Source organism: Neodiprion virginianus, chromosome 4 (genome assembly GCF_021901495.1).
Source record: "Neodiprion virginianus isolate iyNeoVirg1 chromosome 4, iyNeoVirg1.1, whole genome shotgun sequence".
Classification (NCBI taxonomy): domain Eukaryota; kingdom Metazoa; phylum Arthropoda; class Insecta; order Hymenoptera; family Diprionidae; genus Neodiprion; species Neodiprion virginianus.
The window spans coordinates 18,231,730-18,254,399 of NC_060880.1; the positions used below are offsets into that span (position 1 = coordinate 18,231,730).

Sequence of the window (22,670 nt, forward strand, 5' to 3'; positions counted from 1 at the left end):
CGTGTTTTTTTTTTCTGTTCGTCGTGAATTACAGATTCGTGAAAAATTATCCACTTGTTATGTACTCAAGATGTCAAAAACCAAACAGAATTACTTAATTAACATGTGACGCGGTAAATTCGATTTTTTATTTTTTATAGTCCTAAAATACATAACATTTTCAAAAACTCGCTCTGCAAAGTATATAATAAATATGCCCATACCTACATATATATATACACGTACGTGTAATGTTTCTGATGTAAGAAATAAAAATGATATTTCCATACCTGATGTGTCGATTTCCTCGATTGATTTTCGCGCTCTTCGTTCTTCACGTTTCAGATAAACGCCTGTTCTTTTTACGGGGGTTGGATGTGAGAAAGACGAAAGTCTACACAGCACTCTAGTTTCTCCATCAAAATCCAATAGTGGAATAGTGATGTATTCCAAGATTTGGTTCAACCAGCTTTCGCGTTTCGATGCACGAAACTGACTGATCGGGAGTCCCGACTTTCCATCTCGCGTTATAATCGACGATTTGTACGGTAATTCGGCGTAAAGGATTTCAAGTAAAGGAATTCGAGTGAAGGTTTAAAGATTTTACAAGAAAAAAAAAAAGGAAAAAAAAATGAGTCGTGTTTAATTTACTCTGGCGCACAATATCGGAGAAAATGGTTAAATGGATTTTTCGTAATTCTGAATGCTTTTCACATTACGTGTAAGAAATTTCTATCAAATGATTGGTTTACATAATGTTTCGCAAGTTTTTAAAAAATTTTAAGATTTTTAATAAGATTCCAAAATACTTCAAAGACTTCAGATTTAGAATAATTTCACAGCATTTTACACGATTTCGAACAATTTAGACGGCTTTTTAGGATTACACGGGAGTTTAGGGATTTCAAAGATTTCCGATGATTCAACGACATTTCAGACGAATTCATGAGATTTCAAAGAATTTCAGAGGATTGTAAAGAGTTACATGTATTTGAAAAAATTTCACATATTGTGCGACGATGATTTCACAATATTTCTTAAAATTTCATAAGATTCAAGAGGACTTCGGGCGATCTCAAGGATTTCATGTAATTTCAAAAATGTCAGAGATATTTCAGGCGATTTGAAAGTTGTTCGAAATAAATGTAAAACGACCTCTCCAGCGGTACAACATTTAAAACCAATTACTATATCTTTGCATTTGAAAGAATAAACTGATTCACACCGCATCAGCTTTGTTTTTAAATCTTTTTCCTTCCTCCCCTCCTTTTCTTTCGTGTATGAGAAATAATTACATTTTCATGAACAATTAATTGTAAGAAAATACTAATTCGACCAGTTAACTAACAATTGACATTCCTGAAAAGAAAAACCATCTCGAATAATACTTGCATAATATTGCGAAATTCACGCAAAAATGCAACGCAAAATCAAGATATTACTTAACGCTGAGTATGAAAAAATAAATCTCAAATCTAACAGCTGTAAATTTGAATATGGAATCAGATATCGCACACTTGAATCAAACGAACTTTGATCCGTGTCAAATCAGGCGTTTCACTGTATATCTCGCAAACCGATCAGTAAATGAATAAAAAATTGTTATATTAGACCAGTTTTCTCACGCATATGCGATTAAGGAAATTTTTTTTTTTTTTCGGTGAATCGTAATAAATAACAAAACCCATCAGACTTGCAGTACAAATATAAACACACGTACCTACATGGATGCATAGGAGCCGAGTTACGCGGACGAGTCGACGGGGTTTGAAATTCAAAGCAGCCAGGACTGCATGAATAATAATTCGAGTCACCCGGTAAACACGTATACAAACCTAACCACCTTCGAACCTCGTACCTACAGGCTTCCTATTACACACCAGCGGGTGTTTTAGGCGCGATAAACTCATTGTCGTTCGGCACTGCAGCCCGCCGATGCCAATCACAGTTCTACATTGCACATTGCACTTCCCCCCGCTTGCAGTTATGAATGCAAATTGAGAACTGCGGTTAAGACCATCATCGCGAAGGATATTTGACGCGGAGTTGAACCAGTCGCGTTCAAAACTTTGGTAGCAATAATACTCGACCAACGATAATAAAAACCGTCAGCTCGGGGTGGTGTGCAAAAATGCGAAAATCCAAAAAGTCGACGGGACGAGATCCCGAACGTCGAATTAACGACAGTTAAAAACGCGGAAAGGTCATCAAAATTTTGACTCACACCCGTCAGCCTGCTTGTTCTTTTAAAATTTTAGAGAAAAAGCTCAGTTAGGCACCGATTGGAAAATTGTTGTTAAATGCATGAAATAAAAAAAAAAAAAAAATTAAAATTCTTATTTTTTCAACCCTGTGCCGAAATACTGATCGTCATCCGATTAGCAGTTTTTCAAGCATCCAAATTTAACCGATTAATTTTCATTTCTTCCTGTTTTGCAAACATTTATTGCGTATAATACTGAATATATTGAAACATATTGTAATGATGTACTCGAAAATATGAGAATAATATAGAGAGCGGTAAATAAGCTTACTTCATAGGTCTAAAAAAAAAAAAAAAAAACTCTATGCGTCTTAAAAAAAAGTCAACTTTATAGGTTCATTTCGATCCTTTTATAGATAGTGATATACATATATTTTATATTACTTACCGATTCAGAAGAATTTCCAACACTATTTTCACACAAAAATTAAGCGCACACGGGTGCAATAAAGAAAAAAAAAATACAATTCTCCGTGCAATGTTTTTTACTCTCCAATTCCTCGGTTGGATTTGGTATTACAGTATTAACATATTAACAATTGGGATGAATTTGTTGGGATATTTTTCGTGCAGGGTCTGTACAATATATATATGTATATATATATGTATGTATATATCAGGGTGTATGCGGGAACCAGAAAAGAAAAGCCCGGGTTTTTCCCGAATTTTCCGGGTACCTTGGCATAGATTACCGGTATTATTTAGTATAGTCGCGTTAATTTTCATATCGAAGAAATAACAAATCATTCATATATTTTTGTAACACCGTATTCTAGTCTTCATGAATGTTGTTTATAGTTTGCGAAATATGAAATTCTATCATTGAAATCTGAAATCACAGCGATAACACTAATAATTTGAATACCTGAAATATGTTGGAGCTTTTATTCGGCATCGGGTACATCGCGTGTCTTATGGCAGATGATGGACGTATGCGCCGTTATACGACCTTTTACCACGCGTAAACGTAAAAACGTGTACTTTTCCTCCGCTTGTATTTACGCGAAAAATATGAAGATACATTCAGAAACGTTGAGATAGAAAAATTGCTCGATTAACGGTAAAATGTCGTACTGTCCGTTATGTCTTTTCATCACGAACTTTACGAAAAATAATCACGTTCTCCAATGGTGTAAGGTCGCATGTATCCGCATAAGTACGACCGTAAGCCTCCTTATACGTTACGTCCAATATGATTTTTTTTTTTGATAAAAATTAGTAGACGCCTCCCGACATCAATAAGCCTTTACATTTCAACGGGTTTTGAAGCATTTGCGATAAAGAAAAAGAAAAACAGTTGGCGGATACGTCCATGTATCATCGACAAATGTGATAAATAAAACTGTATTTTGGTGCTGCTGAAATCGCGTATCCACCTGCAAACAGGTCTTTTACCATTTCCATCCGTTATTCCAACTAATTTTAGTGTGTAAACATGCGTTTTGAGTGCTTTTATAGCGAATGCCGCGAAAAGAAGAAATTATACGACTTTTTGCTGCATACGTTATTAGACCATTAGACACGCGATATTATTATACAATGTCAACCAGGCAGAATGGGAAAAAATGTCTTCTACAAAATATGAATTACGCACTGAATGTGCAAAATTTATCTTATTATCTCGGAGTACCAGAAAATTTCCGGTTTTTCCCGGTTTTTTCCCAGTAGGAAAAATACCGGATTCTTTTTCGGTATTCCTGTTTTTCGCGGCACGTATACACTCTATATACACACACATATATATGTACATACATATTTCACTATTGTATATGAATATCGATGTAATTAAATAAGACGACCTTGAGGGTATTTATTATTCATCCGACGAGATTGAATAAAGCGGTTTTATCCATAATTCGTTCTGTATATACAAACGTGTGTGTACGTGTATGCCTATGACATAGGGACAAATAACTCGAGATCGAAAAGCACAATCGCTCTAAAGACTTGTTGATTTTTAGTTCGTTTGTTTGTTTGTTTGTTTTCTTCGTCACCTATATAAAATTATTAGTATACGAAGAGAGAATTTTTTTTCAAAATATCTAATTAATACCATCATAATTGTCTGCGTATAATTTATATCGTATATATATATCAACTACAATGAAATAGAAATATTCAATAATGTCATTCGTCGCTACAACCGGATGATTCTTCGTTTTCTCATTTATTATTGCATATAATTCTTCATTTCGCGTTTAACGAATGATAATCTTTTTTTTCTCCTCACTCGCGTAATGTCATTAAATTTTTTTGCTCAACTTTTTCTTCTAAAAATTTTTCATATTAAAGCCCATGATTCTTTATCGTTTCTATAATGATTTATTATGGATTGTTCGCACCACCGCGTTTCGATCAACGGTTCGTTTTTTGAATCGCTTTTCAATTATTACTACGACAACAAATTTGCAAATAAAATTATACACGAATCACTTGATTTTTTCTATTTATTCAACTTTTTTTTCTTCTCTTGTTGCTCGTTTCTTTTTTAATTCATATTAATTTACTAAAATATAGAATGTGGAGGAAGAAAAGGAAGGAAAAAAAAAAACAAACACACACTGTACAACGCCGTGTGAATATTAAGGCAGGCTGACGACTGGCTGGCTAGCTTGAGCTTTTTTCATTCCCTCTCTTATGTATCCGTTATAATAGTTTCGGCAGCTCTTTATTTTCAATGTATAATATACGTTACCATTTCATGCTAGTTACTTCTTACCGGCTGCTGACTGATTCTGTAACAGATTCGAAGAAACAGAGTGTAGAAAAAAATATGCACACAGGAATATGAAAATCCTCGAATTATCGGGCTTTTAGGTCTAGACCGTTTACGAAAAACACGTTCATGAATTTTATCTCGTTTTTAAAACGAAACTTTATCTTCGATCTGATATGTTTTCCGTGTAAAAATGCCTGATATTTTCAAACATTAAATCCATTTCGAGGCAGATTCTCAGGAACTGTCAAAAACACATTTTTGTACACACTTTGGCACCTTTATACGTCAAGGGGATGAAAATATATGGATACAATTCTTCAGTGTGACAAAGTAGCCATTTTTCAGTGGATCGAGAAATTCTCAGCGAATGAAAATTGGATCTGAATTGATTTATCAGTTTTTTGTCAGTATCTAAGGATCTCACTTCGACAAGTTCGAGAAAATGTATTTTTTGGTGGGTCCTGAGGATGTAACTTAAAATGGATTTCGTAATCGTGAGTTTCAGGCATTTAAGCACAAAATGTGGTCTAAGCTTCGTATCGGATCGAGCGAAATACAAATTTCACGATCGTAAATTATAGACGAAGGAGGAGGGAGGAGAGAAGAAGAAGGAGAAGACGAAGAAGGACGAGGGCCGTGTGTGCGGGACATTATTTTCGCAATGCTGACACGGAACGCAGGTGGCAGTCAGGCACTCAGCCCTTTCGTCCATATCCCCATGGCGATGCGTTGTATAGGGTGCAGCTGATACCGCGGGGATGCGACGTGTCGGGAAACGTAAGACGCCGAGACGTGCAGGGAATGTCGGGTCAACAAGAAACAAGAAGAAACGCAAAAAAAACAAAGAGAGAGAGAGAAAGAAACAGAGAAGAGAAGAAAAATGCACGGAATGAGCTTAAAATGTCGCCAAATATTTTCAACTTTCAGATCAGACGTTGTGAAGAGTTGAAAAAAAATGAACGTAACGGGGTCAAAATATCGCCAAATATTTTACAGGTTCAGATAAGACGTTGCAAAAGTTAATAAATGTGGTTACAATAATCGCGTTGAATATTTCTAAGTTCATTTTACCGCCATTTGTTTATCTAGCCAAGTTAGAATTTTACGCTATTTTGGAACGATTCTATTTTAATTACTGATAAGAAACAACAAGAAAAACAAAAAATAATAAAAATCACTGCAATGAATTTGGAATAATCAGAAGTGAATAATAATTTTCTCCATCGATATTGAGAAAAATTGTATAAGTACATTTGTATGAATTCAGACTCGATTTTATGACTCAAGTGAAGGAAAAATTTTGAAACTTGAAAAAGAAGATGAGACTCAAAGCCATCAATATTGAAACTTTTAACAATTTTCTAGTCTAACAAAAACGAAAAAATTACGGATAAAATAATTGTCATTGATTTTTGCGAGCATTTCATTTTGTTTTGTTATTGTACCGATGCGACAGCGGAATAAAATTTCTATCTAATGAAAAATAGGGAGTCACAAAAAGGGGCTGAAAAAAAATTTTGGATACGATTTTCGCGGATTCCGGCGCCTCAATTAAACCGAGAATTGAATATGCAAAAATGAGTAATTTGAAAAATCGTTAATCGTTTTTGTGTAGTAATATCGTGATAAAAAAATAAATAAAATTTGTATAATTCGTAAGCATAAGTTCATTAGGTAGATGGCATTTAGATTAGGTGGACTTCTGACTGGAGAACCACGACTATGCCGATATTGCGAGAACTGTAAATATCTGTTCCCTCGCTTCGTACAGAAGTTACCTCGATTACTGTTATCTTATTTAAAATTTTTAACAATTTGATCAATTGCCCCGAGGTAGTTGGCACTTTTAAAATGCACGTTCCGGGGAGAATGCTCAGCGATAATTACCAACAATGTTTTGTTTCAATTCCCCCTGGAGAGATTTGCTACAGATCAGTTGGCCAACTGTTATGCGAGATGGTTGGACATATTTAAAAGACGTTATGTAAAGCCAATCTATTTTGTTTTGAGTAGCGAGTTGGTCATTTTCATTATTATTGTTTTCCTTGATTGACAATTAAATGCTATTTTATCGTTATTATTTATGTTACTTTTTCTTGTACCTATGGGCGGTGAGTTGTGTGCCAGACTGCTCGCACTTACTTTAATGTCGCAGGGGGCAACCCGTATATGAATAATAAACAAATAATTTTCCGTACCTTCGCCGAATCTCCACCACCGAAGAAAACGAGACCAGCGGCACCTGCGTGAGCTATCAAAGTGTCGACCGCTTGCTGTGTTTCGAGAAGAATCGTTGCCTCGTTTATCCAGTCATTTGCCACAGACCTTGGCGCGCCTTTCAGCAGATTCATGTACCGCAGTGTCATCTTGAAGTCACCGCGGTCGAGCCAGTATCTGAAAAATAAAAGACCATGGATGTTTTGTACATTTAATATACGAATGTATCACAGATAAACTTCTCTGCAGCGATTCTGAGACGGTTCCGTTTTTCGACGAGTCGGTTAAGTTGGTAATACAAAATCAGCTCGCAGCGCCATCACCGGCCGGCCGCGAAACTCGGTCAATCTTTGTAAACGTAACATAATCCATGACCGTAGAATTTTGTATTTTTAGGTTAGATTCCTTTTATAACGTAACAAAACTACTCATGGCCGTTGAATTTTGTAGTTTTAGGTTAGATTCCTTTTATAACGTAACAAAACTACTCATGGCCGTTGAATTTTATGTTTTCGGGTTAGATTCCATAGCCATGGGTTACGTTATGTTTTTAAAGATTGAGTTAATTTTGCGGCTGGCCGAAGGTGGCGCTGCGGGCTAATCTGCATTACCAACCTAACCGGTAAGTCTAAAAGATTAGTCGTTTAAGAATCACTGCGGCCAAGAGTGCGTACCCATTCTGAACGGAAAGTTGGGAGAAGAGAAGAAACTGTTCGAAAAATCAAAATTCGATGATATCATATGCATCAATGATGGTAAAACGACTGAAACAACATTCCTAATGTGCAGCATAAGATATAAATCAGAGCAGAATTCAAATAACACAAACTAATTAGATATTAATAATTTGGGAGAAAAGGTTTTATAGTGATAACGCTCAAACTGATGTTAACATCTCGGTTCTAAAATCCTTTCACAAATAGTTATTTTCAGAATGGATAAAGATGTATTTGTATAAGTACCGTACAATGGCTGTTCGTCAACAATTACATTTGATTTTTACAACTATACTATAATGTAAGCTATACTATAATGTAAGCTTTCCCAAAACTTTTTCAGACGATTTGTGGGAATCTGGTCTATAATCAAAATAAACCCAAAATCGTTAGAATCGAATCAAAAACACAAGATTTTAATTCCTTCGAACGTTCCAATGATAAAAAATTCTCTCAAATTTTTAATATCTTAACGTGTAGTATTCGATTTTGCTCATATTCGCTTCTATCACATAGTAAAGCTAGGAAATATTCAACTAATTATCTCCAATTTCAGTTACTCTTCAAGTTATACGATAAAGCATTAGGTGCATTTTGCGGTTCAGTGAACGACGTAATGTCGTCAGAAATTAAAAATCCAGGAAGGCCAAAGCTCATATCTTCCGTTCGAAAAGTTTCGTAACTTCCAAACAAGCTTGCTAGAATTTTTTTAAACTTGTTCTCTTCATTGTCGTCGGGTGTACGACATTCGACACTTGAAAATCGCAATTTCGAGGTCTGATTCGTTACAGTCAATTACTCTCTCCTCTCCTAAAAATTAATCTACCGAAATTTCTCTTCTAAACTAAATAAAAGATCGTACGCTATTATCACGAAAGAAAAGAAAAAGTAAACTTGTAAATTGCGTTCAGGAAAATTTGATTTTAGGTACTCGATTACCGAAACTCAGCGATGATTGCATCACATTATGATTCCTGTTGGAATTACATAATCATACAATCATATACGAAACTGAATTTATGACTCGATCGGATAATAAAATTATTCCAAGTAAATTTCGCGTGTGTTTTTTTTCCCGCAAATACAAAAGTACTATAACATTGTAGTGTGAAATTTATGGATAATCTCAGGATAAAATTCGTCGCGGCATTTCGCTCAGAGTTTTTTTTTTATTCTCATTGCGTGTGTAATAAGCATGAACAAAAAGAAAAAAAGGAACGTCGGAAAAGTTTGCAAAAGAAAATGAGAGAATATCTGAGATTCCCGGAGGGTTTTTAAATTTTTCACGCGGATCGGTATATAAGGTAGGTATATAAAAACAAATCCCTTGCAAAGGGTTCCTGATGCGATTCTATTATACACTGGCGCATGTAACGCGCAACGTTTACTTAACGTTTTGCGGGGTAAAAACCCTTTTATCCGAGATCGCGAAAATCATGTTCAATGGGATAACGAGAGCGGAGCTTTTTTAATCGCGGCTTTCCTTTCCACTCGCCTCTCTACCCTCTGCCTCTTTTTACACCATATATATACATATATATATAATATATATATATATATATAATACACGCATAACCCTTTTACATTATATACAATACGTACGACGAGGACGGTAATTTTCACCGGGCAATTAATCCCCCTACCCCATTTCATCCTCTTCAACTTATACCGCAAGGTGTTTTTTGTACTTTACGCAAAAGTTTATACGCCGTACGCAAACACGCGCGCGTACAGAAAAACACACACACACACGTCTGAACAGCCTCCATTTTAGCTGTTTCCCTTTGAATAAAATCCTGCTTCAAAACCGCATGACGTGACTGTGTTTCTCAAGTTTTTTTTTCTTTTTTTTTTTCTAACTGGCCCCCCACCCCCCTGATTGCAGAATTACCGTATAATGTGACTTTAAACTCTCATTCCTTATACAATTTGTATCACCCTATATATGTTGGAATACTTTCACCTCCTGCGGTTTGCCTAGCGCTCTGCTGGAAGAAATTCATCGTACGCGAAAAAACAAAGGAGGCGAGGGTAAAAACAAGAAGAAGGGAAATAAGTTGAATCGACAAAATCGCCTCCTCGCATATAAATTGAAACTATAGGGATAAGAAAAAGGAGAGGAAAAAGGAGCATGAATATGTACCCACGGAAAATGAAATAAAAATATAACTACCATTTTTATGTTTCGCTCGACACGACGGTTCGTGGTTATAAAATATTTGACTTCGGATTCCGCTTAAGTTCCCTGGAAAATCTAGAATTGAATTTTTACCGCTTCGATGTGTGCAGAACTAAATTCAATATACTCGGTTCTGTACATGGCATTTTCAATTTATATTAAATCAATGATAATGAATGAATATAATTTGTGTGAATTGCGTGTTTGTTTTCGCCATTTTACTCACTTGAAGTTCGTATTGAAAGCATCAAATCTAAATTTTTTGAGATTTTCCTGACCAAGAATTTTCTTACCACAGCTAGTTGATAAATCAGCTTTTGACGATTTCTTAGTTTTTCTAGTTAACGTAGCTTGAAATTCAGATGACATATGGAAAAAGTTCCTATGCAAAAGTTTCGCATCTTTGTATGAAATTTCTAAAAATAACCTCATGCGATTTTTCGTGCCCCGTTAAAGTACAGTTTTGATGAAAAATTTTGGAAAATCTTCTGTTACAAAATAGTGCCTCGATCGAATTGGCTGAAATTTTTACATTGCATGTCTTTTTCAATACCAAAGATCGTCTATATGAGTATCGCAGCGGGCGGAAAAGTAGTTCAAAAGTTACAAGTAACAGTTTACGTGTAACTGTAAAATTCCTCATCTACGTACGTGTGACGGTATGAACGGTGAAAGTTAATACAGTCGGTATTACGATACGCGACACATCGTTGAATTCTTACCATGGATGAATACGCTTCGAAAATATTGTCCGGCAGTAGGGAATTCACATATCATGTCAGGAATCGTGATAAATGATAGACCGAAATATATTCCTCGAGAAAAACTCGTCAACTGAGGTTATAAACAACAAGCGTAACAATTGAAGATCGCGCTCGATGCGCAGCAGCGACACGCGCAGGGTAAGCAAATTTCTTGCCACGCCGCGAACTTTGAACCGAATTCCCGCCACCGTGTGAATATTTGTTGACATATCTTCTGAACCACTGCACCGCCCACTGCGAAGTTTTGAGACAACCTTACGCGTTGAAAATGGCACGCTGTGCATAAATTGTAGCACGTTCGATCAGGGAACTTTTCAGTTACGAATAATTTGCGCGCATTTTGTGTCAAAACTATACTGAAACGGGATATGAAAAATCCGAAAATAATACTCTCGAGAAGTTCACAAGAGAACCTAAAATTTTTGTGAAGGAACTTTTCTCGTATGTCGTCCAGGTTTCAAGCTACGTAAGCGCGAAAATTCATAAAATTGTTGAAACCAATTTATTGGACGAGTTGTCGCGAAGAAATCTTGTGAACTTTTAGGATACAGACTAACATTTCCAATAGAAGACGAGAAATGAAAGAATGCTATACGTGCTACTTTTTTCAAAAATAAATTCCACGAAGGAATAACTGTACAGCAAAAAAAAAAACGTTCTTCTTCGTTGTTCAAAATTTTTTGTTGCAGACACTTTCAGCCTTTCTCAATTCTCCTCTACAATTGACAATGCCGTGTGCATGAAATTCGTTCTGATTAGACGTGAACGCTACGGGGTTTGATGTGATACCGTGTACGGAGCAAGTTGAGCATTGAATTTGGCTTATAACGTTCTCTCACCGCAATGCAATGCCATGCCATGGGAGTCCCGATAAACTAGCTCCTCGAGTTAATGTAGTTTTCGAAACAAGAACAAGAACTGTAACAAGAACAACCCAGCAACGAGAACTGCGGTTAGAACTGCAGAACGGGTCGTCAGGTCGCGAAGCTTTCGATGCTCAGACTATTTGCGCTTCATTGAGCTTGCAGCTGCTACATGTCACATGTTATACATATAGTCGCGCTGGGAAAGATTTTCTCTCTGCCTAGTTTTTATTTTGGCGCACATAAAACGGCAGAAATTTTTATACTTGTGGTTATTTAAAAAAAAAATAAATAATCTTAAGGAAAAATAATGTTCATTATTCGAAAGTTCAATAATTTCAATTATTCTGTTGAAAACAAAGTCCGAGAGAAGAGAAAAAACCCTTTTGAATATTTTGATATGGTTGTTATTGGTTGTTTTTGTTTTATTTTTTCAATACTTCTATCATCTTCCATCTGCAACCTAATCACTCTTGTTCAAATAATTAAAGCAAAATCAGCACTTTGCAAAACGTCGACTTTTTGTAATGATAAAGAAAAGAAAGATCCGATAAATAAGATCGAATTACTATAAAATACGTCGATAGTTGAACTTTACGATATTTACACATAAACAGATGATAATAATTTGTCACTTAATAATATTTTATCGATAAATCTGCGAGTGAAAATGAAATAAGGAGAAAAATGTTTGTTGCAATTTCTCGCAATACATCTGAAACTCCACACATTCCGGATCGTACCGTAAAAATTTATACCTTAATACATGCAGGTTATAAGACTTGCAGTATTGTAAAACGCATATAAATATATAAATATTGCAATAACCTTTGGATTGCACGAAGGAATATAAATATACATATATAAATAACTTTTTTTTTTTTCAATTTGTCGTTTGAATTTATGAAATCTCCATCTTCTAATAAGCGTCAAAAATTTTGTTATATGTTGTAAGATGTTTCAGAATTTTTTCAGATTTTAGAAAGTGGGTTTTTTTTCGAGTTTTTAAATCATAACTCAGGTACGCTGGGTCGAAAAATTCTGAAAAAATTACCGAATGAGTTTTTTGTCATGTCCTTTCATACAAAAAATTATTAAAAAAATCTGAGACCTCGCCGTAGAATTTTGACCGTTTTGGTACGGAATGCCCCATATATGTATATAAAGATAAATGTGTGTATATATATATATTATGTATATTAGGGTGGTCCTTATTTGGGGGTCGGAAAAATTTTCATTGGAACTCCCACCAGATCTGTTCGAAATCATTAAAAAAAAATTTGTGTAAAGTTTTAAGCCTCTACGTCAACTTGAACACGTGCCCCTAAGCTGTCAAAGTTTCAAATGTAAAATACATGTAGTTTTTATAACCATTTATTCCGTTTTGTATGAGTTTGGTATAAATTGAGGAACCGATTTGAAATTTGGCAAAGTTATTGCTTATAATGATAGGAACATGCCCTGAAAATTTCAAAATTTTATCAGAATTCTATAATATATTTCTTTTCAATTTTATTAGGCTTATATATAAGGAAACAATAATTATAAAATTTCAAAATATTCGGGCTTTGTTCTCATCCTTATAACCAACGACTCTGCCAAGTTTCACGGACCTTCAATATTCGTCAAATTTGTGTATGATCCTTGAATCTGATTCTTCAAGCCTTCCAAACCTCTTTAACAAACCATAGTTATCATCATTAGGACACACGTTAGAATCATCCGAAAACTAGGTACAGATGTTTAGCGAAAGAAGAGAAAAGAAAGAGTTTTGAAAAGCTTGAAGAATCAGCTTCAAGTATCTATACATGAATATAAAAAATATCGAATATTTTACGAGTATTTCAACTTTTAGCGAAAAGTGAAACTTTCCCATGTTAAATAAATAGAAAATAAAACTTCGACTAAAGCGCTCATCTTGTGGGAGAATCTTTTTTTCGTCAAACAGTAACATTTTTATTAAAATAATTTAACCACCCTAATGTATATATACATATATTTTTAGATAAATTTGTGAGACTACAAATAATTTCTACACTCTTTCGAATTTCGACTCTTTACGTTCTTACATATTTATTATGTATTTCAATATTGGATAATATCTGTGTGAGTAAATTATTAACAATATCGTGTGATTTCTGCCAAGTAAAATACGTCAGCGTGTTTGGTCATTTCACGTGTACTTAGGACGAAAGTTCGCCCGATTCTCGCAGGCGAGCCAGTATATGATATACATGTACGTATACGTGGGTAAAAGGTATGTGCGTAGAGGTGAAAACGGATAACGACCAAAGGTACACAGAGGTATAGGTATATACAGGGTTTGCAGAGCGTTATCCAAGTCGGAATTTTCCCCACTTCGTCGTAAAGAGGGCTCAATAATTAATTTTAATAATAAATGATTACGTCCGACGCGCCTGCAGGATCGTTTCGCCAATTCTAAGCATCCTGTATAACGTACCCCGTGGTACGTATACCTTTAATACAACGGGCACTCCATGTCAAATAAAGAAATTTCGAACCTCACTGTTTGTTATTTTGCCAAAACTTTTTAGGGGGTATCTCTAAAATCTAATTTTTTTGCAATTTGCAATTCCGTAGAATCACTTTTAATTTTCAATTTACTAATATTTAGACCTTCGAAAAGTTCCACATTCTTTTCTGTTTTTTTTTTAGAATTCTTGAGAGATTCTCAACAATTTTCCATTTCAGTTCAGATGAATGTTTCCTCATTTTACTTCGAGGAGTTTGAAGACTTTTGGATCGATAAAAATTAATGGACAGCGTTTTGTGTGATATCAACGATCAACAAAATTTCGAGACGCTCTGCAATCAGTGAAAATTACGTCAATATTATGTAGAAGATGAAGTCAATTTTTTGTAATTTTTAAAATATTTTATCAGATTACCAAAGTGCTTGCAAAAATAGGAAAATGAATATAAATTGATCTATGACAAGATTTGTATAATTTTTTTTTTACAATGTAAACATTGATTTTTGTTAATTTCAAACTTCATGGTATTAAAAAAAAAAGGGGGGTAGAAGGAAATTGTTGTGTCATAAGGCCAATCTTTGAAATGATCGGAACAAGAGATGAAATTTTTGACAATTTTTTGAGAAATTCTAATAAAAACGGAACTTATGTTAAAACAAGTTAGAAAGTTTGCGTCTCAAAAGCGGTGGTATGAAATTTTTTTCTAATTAATTTAGGGTTTCACGAATGCTATTATCGCCTAAAAAAAGTTACACCGAAATTAAAAATAATGAGGGTCAAAATTGGTTAATTTGGCATGGAATGTACCACGTATATGTAGATATACACCGAGCCTACGCGTACGCGTGAAAATTACAGAAAAGCGTATAAAGGAGAATAGCAAATTGCCTCGTCAGGGGCGGAACGCAAAGGCTGCTGGAAAAGTCGATCTGCGCAGAAAGTAATACGTGAAATATTCGTTGAATGTCGCTGTACCCACACCGATATATGCGCCATGCGATGGAATGTCGTTTCCAATTTCGAAGTCAAGCTATGTTGTATTGAAATTGTCGAAAGATCGGCAAGAATAAAAAAACAAGAGTAATTAACAATTCAAATCTACAATTTTTATTTTTTTTCTTCAAAATTATTATCAAAATATCCCGTAACGAAACATCTCCTTATTTTCGGCATGGTTTGATTTGTTTCCCAGCTATTCACAAAACCAGTATTTTGTTCTAAGAATTCTTTTCTGTATAATATATAATATATTTTTTTTAATACTGAATCACGTTACATTCGGTTAGGTTAGAATTTCCGAATCCACATAAGAAACAGGTAAATAGATGTAAAAAACGAGGAAAATAAACTGTATTTCAAAACCGTTAAATTCTCGAAAATCGTTATACATAAAATATTCTCATTTTTCACACATTGCGAAATGAAACGAGAGTAATCGAGGATAAAACAAAACAGTATTCAATCAAAAATTCGACGTTATAGAAAAGTAGAATTTTTTTTCTTTGCTGCAGATATCTTCAACGTATTTGTCAAAAAACTGAAATTTATAAAATCTTTGCAAATTCACTCGAATCGAATGAATGTAGTCTCAAGTTACAGGAGTATGCATTCAAATGCTTACTCAGTGTTGCCATTAATTTTGAATCGTAAAAACTTCCTGACTTTTCCATATTTTCCAAAACCAAAATAGTGATTTTCAATAGATCTCGGCTCTTTTAAAAATTGAAATAATCAACAAAAAGAAAATTCAACCAATGATTATAACAGATTATTTTTGAGTTATTTTACACACTTTATGCTTCACTGACATTATCGTTCGAAACTGAATTCCGCAGTCATTACGTAAAGTATTTAGTTGAAACTGTAATATTTGCAATTACGATGTGAAATTTCGAGTTTAAAGTTTCAGTGTATCCATAAATTTGACAAGTTTTCCAAACTATTTCAGATTTTCCAAATGAAACAAAAATCCGTGACTATTCTGGGTTATCAATATTTCCAGTTCGATTAGCAAACCTGCTCGTCGACAGTGTACAACTAAGAGTAATTCGAATACGATTGATATATTTTAGCTAAAGATTTATCGATCAATTTTCTTCCGCTAAAGGGACAAGAACTAAACTTAACTCGACCGAAGAAACGAGACGTTCGCCGTGAAATCGGCTCAAAACTTTTCGGACCTCGGACTTTCGAGAACGGATGGTTTAGAGGGTGAAGACAATGGTTGTAATAAGCTTTCACGAAGCTCCGTACTTCCCCATATACAAGGTATCCAATTTTACAGAAGACTGTTCCTTTTCTGTGGACCTTTTTCAAAAAAATTAAAAATGGGCTGTATTCGTATCGTTAATCATTTTTTATATTTGTCTTTAGAAAAATTTCGAAATTGCAGCGGTGTTACGACCCAGCCGGTAATAATTACTGATCTGCAATTACCATGACAGCGTCTGACACGATATTACGATAAGATCTTAGATCTATATCGATCCACACAGTTACTATCATAACTGTACAGCATTGTTGCATTCATAATTTTTATGCATCGTACCATCGGTTATTAAGTCCAACCTTCCAACATCAGCCTGAACCTAGGATGCGTAATCTCAGATTCGGAATAATGAACTCTTGCGATAGATTTTAAACACAATAAGACAAGTAAGGTATACCTGCAAACCGAAACGCGAAGAGCGTGAGACAAGAAATTCAGAAACATTTCGCAACAAGCTCTATTCCTAGAAACGCGAATAGACAAGAAGTCCCTCATAGACCAACCGTCTTTTGCTGACTTACCAAAGAACCTAGCTAACCAATGAAAAGCTCATTATCAAACTCCTCCTACTTCCATTCCTACTTTCCGAAACGTAATTTAACATCGAATAATACAGAACATAATTAGACATCGGACGGTAAAGAATCATTTTTAGATCACAGTCAGTACAGAACTAACAAGCTTAGAACACAATTCGAACCAGTTCCAAATTCACGTGCAGAGTAAATTAATTGCAATCAAACAACTTTTAGATTCGGAAACTCCAAACTCACAATATTGCTACTGCGACCATAATTAAACAATCTTACGAGTGAATAAGACTTTGTAAAAACCTAACGCTAAGAATTGATCGAGAAGAATTTGTTATTAGATAATAAATTTGTATTTTGAATAAAACTGTCGAGTAAAGAGAATTATTTTAATCACGCGTAATGCTAGTTGGCACGACCCAAAATAACTTAATTCACAGATAAAACGACGAGCTGAACAATAAACCTGAACAAACCGAACATCAGAGTTGGCAGGCAAGGACATCGCAAAGTGTGTGAATCGATATTAAATCCGAATCAAAGAGGGACCTGAAATCACATCGATTTCCGAAACTGATCGACTACTTTTCGCCTAAAAAACCTAGCGTGACGAATCGTTTGAAACGGGACACCCTTTGTATACGTGTATTACAAGTACAGATACAAACACGAGCGCGCAAAGGAGAATTGGTTAGCACTGAATATAACGTGGAAAAGTTTCTGCACGCCTTGCGGGGAAAACGTTGTTTGATCACAGTTACCGCAAAGTATTTTGGATATTTCATTCCAGGAAAAGAGAAAGAGAAGGAGAAGGACCGAGGGCAGAGATTGCATCGCCACCCCGGTATGTGTTCATATTTCCCAAGAGGATGCTTCCGGTTTTCTTTTTCCCGGCTGCCAGTCGGAGGGAAACCTGAGATCGTGAAAAAATAGGCAACAGTAACCGAAAAGGATTCTTTGAAGATTTTTTAATGGCCCTTTTTTTTATCCCTCTTATTTTTTCTCGATTTCTTTCTCATTTGGTCGTTGTTTCTTCCATTTCTTTGCTTATTTCGTACGATTATTCAATCGCCGCAAGAAGCATCGAATTCAAGTCGTTGGTAAAACGGAGATCAATAATTTTTGTTAATTTCATTCGGTATTTGTTGAAATAATTTATTCGCCAGCATTACGATGACTTTTTGAGAAATCACGTGAAAGAAAAATTATTCTAAACTTGTAAGCAGGAGCTTTAACGTCGATTTTTGATTTTTCAAACTTCACTCGACAGCGGTTAATTTTTTTTTTTTGATGAACTCTTATACTGAGAGACTCAATATTGGACAACACCAAGGTAAAAAAGTAAAATAAAAACAAGTTTCTAATTCTTAGTCAGATTCGGAAAAATACTTTACCGGGTAAAATGAGTCATTGCAACGTCAAATTGACTGTTAATAAATACTAAATTTTTCTCAAAATTTTCAAAGAGTTTTAAGTTGGAAATCGCTATAATTATCTGAGTTCTTCATCACAATTTCATGATTTTAAAAAAATTTATCATACTTTAAGAATATATAAATCTGATAAATACTCAATTTTCGATCGTCTCGTAGGGGGGAGTATATTAAATTCTATAAAAAAAAAATATATCAGAATCCAAAAGTTTATCATATCTACACAACAAAAATAACTTGATTTCCAGTTATCTCATCAGACTTACCGAGCCCGCTGCAAAACGTCGTAAGTACTCAATGCTGAAGGATCAATCGGCTGGTCGTCAAGCTCTGCCTTCGGTATTGGACTGACCGCCTTGACGAGAAGAAAGCTTTGCAGATAGCTGAGGAGGTAAATTGGTAAGGAGGCACCGTTTTCTGGCACAAGCGCTAACCGCCTCGCCATGTTTTCAACCTGGGAATCAAACGTCAAGATATTATTATCTGTGCTGTACCTTTTTTCTTCTCACACTGTTGCGATTGTTATTTCAAGTATCCAAATTGCTTTCGTTTCCACACTGGAGATTTTACTCTCTTTTACGAGACGGTATCTATTCTATGAAAATGAGCAAGAAGATATGTATAAGAAAACAGAAACTGAACGAAAGCGGATTTAGCTGTAGAATCAGAGACGACGAAACGTGAAAAAGATCAAGGAAGGAGAGTCTCTCTCTTGCTCTCTGTTTTCCGCGGAACCACGAGGAGGCACTTTAAAAACGTACATGGTGTACAGTCCGAACAAAGAAGCCTCGGGAGACGTTAAGTAAAAAAAAAATATGATGGAAAACAGGTCTGGAAAACTGTCTAAGGGGTTGCTCAGCGTTGAATATATATAAATATATTTATTTTTTGCGCAACAAGACTTTCGTACTTTTTTTCTATTGAGGAATAAATTATCCGAGTCTATTCACTCGTTAAAATCGCAAACAACTTTTGATTCCAATTCACTTAAACTCGTGTGAAATAACTTAGAAATCATGTGTAATAATTTTGAAACCGTTAGAAATCGTTCGAGACTCGTTCGAATCAATTTTAAATGGTATACAATTCAAAAATGCTTGAAAACACGCAAAAATACTTTAAATCGTTTCAAATTCTTCGAAATTAGTTTAAAACCATTTCAAATCACATGAAACCACATTGGATTGTTTAAAACTCATTGAATTTGATGAGAAACCAATTGGACATTATTTTGAGATCGTTTGAAATTGACTTGAAACCACCTTCATATCGTTTGAAACTCCACGAAATCGGTTTGAAACTGTTTAAAATCACTTGAAACTACTTCGATGTCGTTTAAAACTCATTGAAATTGGCTAGAAACCAATTGGAATCATTTTGAGGCTATTTAAAATCACTTGAAACCACTTTGTAATCGTTTGAAGCTCCTCATTTTGGGTTGAAATTGGGTTTAAACCATTCTTAAATTGTTTGAGATTGTTTGGGAAACTTTGAAATCGGTGTGAAACCGTCTGAAATAACTTTGAACTGGTTCAACGTCGTTTGTCAATTGTTCTCTAGGTGAATAGCCACTCGAAATTATCTTAAGTATACAGATCGGTTGTGAATTCTAATTTAATGCTTCCTCGTATCGATAAAATGGTAATGTTGTAACAATGAACTCAATTAGTTCGTTTCTCCGTATCTTTAAACCTTGATTGACCATTTTTTTAACTTTTTTTTTATTTTTTCTACTTGTTTGTTGACTCGTTAATTTTCTAACTAGACTGTACACCTGAACGATCCTTAAACGGTACAAAGCGGTATATAAGGTATTTGCCTTCGCTTGAGAAATCCGAGGCAGTAGCGGTATAACATGTGAGCAGTTAAACCCGGTAAGTACACCTTATATACAAGGTAGTAAGTAAGTATAATAACACGAGGCTGAAGAAGGAGAATAAGAAGGACAATCACCTTGAGGAACCTTTCTCTGAGTGCATCCTCCGGGAAAACTCCTCTCTTAGACGCTATCTCGGGTATGCCGTTTATCACCGCATTCACCAACGGATCTGAACCATCTAAAAAATTAACACCATCCCCCCCGAAGAATGGGGGAGAAGAGAATGAAAATTAGCAAAGGGACGTTCAATCAAGAAAATTATCCGCGTCAACGAATAAATAATGACAATATGACGAAGAAATTAATTCTGCAAGAACGAATATATAGGGAGTGATGCGAATTGTTCGAAAAACCTTTTTTGAATCGTGTTCTATTTTTTTTTTTTTTATCTTCGACGACATGGTCGCAATTTCAGAACACGATAAATTTTTTGTTTTCTTAACCAGAGTTATTTCGTTAGATCCGCAATGATATATTTACAGACCAATATCTCGAACTTGAAAATGTATAAGATTAAAAATTTATGTTGCTCACGATGGCAAAAAAATTTCAACGAATTTCATTAAAGAAGAACGACAAAGTGAAGTATAATTTTGAAAGTATGTTTTGATTTTGACGTTCGTTCGTTTTTGTCTGAAAAAGTGGAAGAAAAAAAATCTGTTTCACGTTCCCCTTGAAACGAAGATAGCCGGGATAAACTCTTTACACAGAATATCAACTCACTGGCTGCTTTTGAAACCGCTTTGATTTCTGCCTCCAACGGCCTGACGGCATCTTCAGCTTTGACACCCGGAGGTGCGACTTTTACAGCTCTCGCAAGGGCTTGACAGGCGCCCCAGAGCATCTGGGCGTTAGATGAGGATTTTTCTTCCTCGAGCCGGGCTGAAACAGAGACAAGTAATTGATTGTTACATTTCTTTACTTCCCTTTTCGGTTCCTCGTTGCGTGTGTAGAAAAAAAAAAAAAAAATACCCATTGCATAAGATTATTGGCATTCCAGTTTGTAAGAAATAAAATAACACAGATCTCTCTTTTCAATGTTTTCTTTTCTTTTCTTTTTTTTTTTACTTTTTGCTCAGTCAAAATTTAAGGTTCCACGTTCTTCGTTTAATGAAACGACATTGTTTTTGTAAGTCAAAAAATTCATTTGCTCGCTACATTTTACGGTCATATTATACTTTATATCAAACCCAGAACTCGTTGCAAATAATTATGAATATACTTTAACGAATTTTCGAAATTAATGAATTAGTAAATTTAATAAAAACACTTTTTCTCATCCAGAAACACAATCCGGTTGGTTAACGGTTGCTAAAACAACTGCGCGAACTTTCAACATAGCGCGTGTCTACTTTCGATTTATAAATCTGTCGTTTCAATTAGTAACGTAAAATTTATTTTTCTACTCACGGTGCGAAAAAATTATTGTATATATATATATTTAACTTTTTTATCGACTTTTTTTCTCACTACCTTTGTATTGCATTTACTTTTTCATCCGTTTCCCGTCCGCAGGAAGAGAAATATACAGGCGTACATTACACACACACACACACACTCGCGTTGCTTGCAAGGTATGTAGTGTAGAATTTATCGCTGAGTATGAAATTGCGAACTTTGTCAACGTTACGCGGGCTATACGCTTTTCTCCGTGTATATTCATTCTTGTTCAATCCAATCCGCGGCGGCAGAGAGTGCATATTTTATCCCAAATTCCGTCGGTTCATTCTTAACCCGGCATATACAGGTTATGTTATATTGCAGTTCCCCCTCACAAGAAGCCCCATAAATACGATGCAACATAAATAGCAGAAAAGTCTTTATTTCGGGGGAGAAGAAAGAAATCGACGAGCATAGAGAAAGGAAAAAAAATGCATAAATTAGTATCGTCACGTTGTACGATTAAAAAAAAAAAAAATATTGTACAAATCTTGACTAGTTAAGGTTATATAATATTACACTGTGACCTGTATAATGTACGGAACATTCCGTGACAAATCAAGAAGCTTTGACCCGATGAATTTGAATTTGGCCATCTTTTATTTTATCCAAGCTGTGAACTGTTCGTTCAAGAAAAAAATCCCTCATTTCTTTCAAATTTTCGTTCTAATCCGTTCGAAAGTTACAGATATTTGAGAAATTAGTGCGTGTAAAACTCGGAAAAATAAAATGACACAATCGAAAGAAAAAAAAAAAAAAAAACAATTAATATGTTAGATTTTTGATATTTTTATCATAAAAATACTCGCAAAAAATTATGTCATGTATTTGGTTGAGGATTGGAATGAAATTTGAAAAAATCAAGAATGCTTTCAAAAATACATACTCTATACAATTTTATACCAGAAAGCTTATCTTTTTCTT

At 34.8% G+C, this 22,670-nt stretch overlaps 1 protein-coding gene across 2 annotated transcripts in view; it reads right to left on the reverse strand.

Moving 5' to 3' along the window:
- Positions 1-4,027: 4,027 nt before the first annotated feature.
- LOC124302929 (MICOS complex subunit Mic60) overlaps positions 4,028-22,670 on the reverse strand; it is a 46,547-nt gene continuing 27,904 nt past the window's right edge. For both annotated transcript variants that reach the window (XM_046759531.1, XM_046759530.1), the window contains 5 exons: positions 21,030-21,188; positions 20,381-20,484; positions 18,694-18,881; positions 7,160-7,355; positions 4,028-4,977 (listed from right to left, as the gene is read on the reverse strand). In XM_046759531.1, coding sequence (XP_046615487.1) covers positions 4,951-4,977; positions 7,160-7,355; positions 18,694-18,881; positions 20,381-20,484; positions 21,030-21,188 — 674 coding nt within the window. In that variant the 3' untranslated portion in view covers positions 4,028-4,950. The remainder of the gene's footprint in view (positions 4,978-7,159; positions 7,356-18,693; positions 18,882-20,380; positions 20,485-21,029; positions 21,189-22,670) is intronic.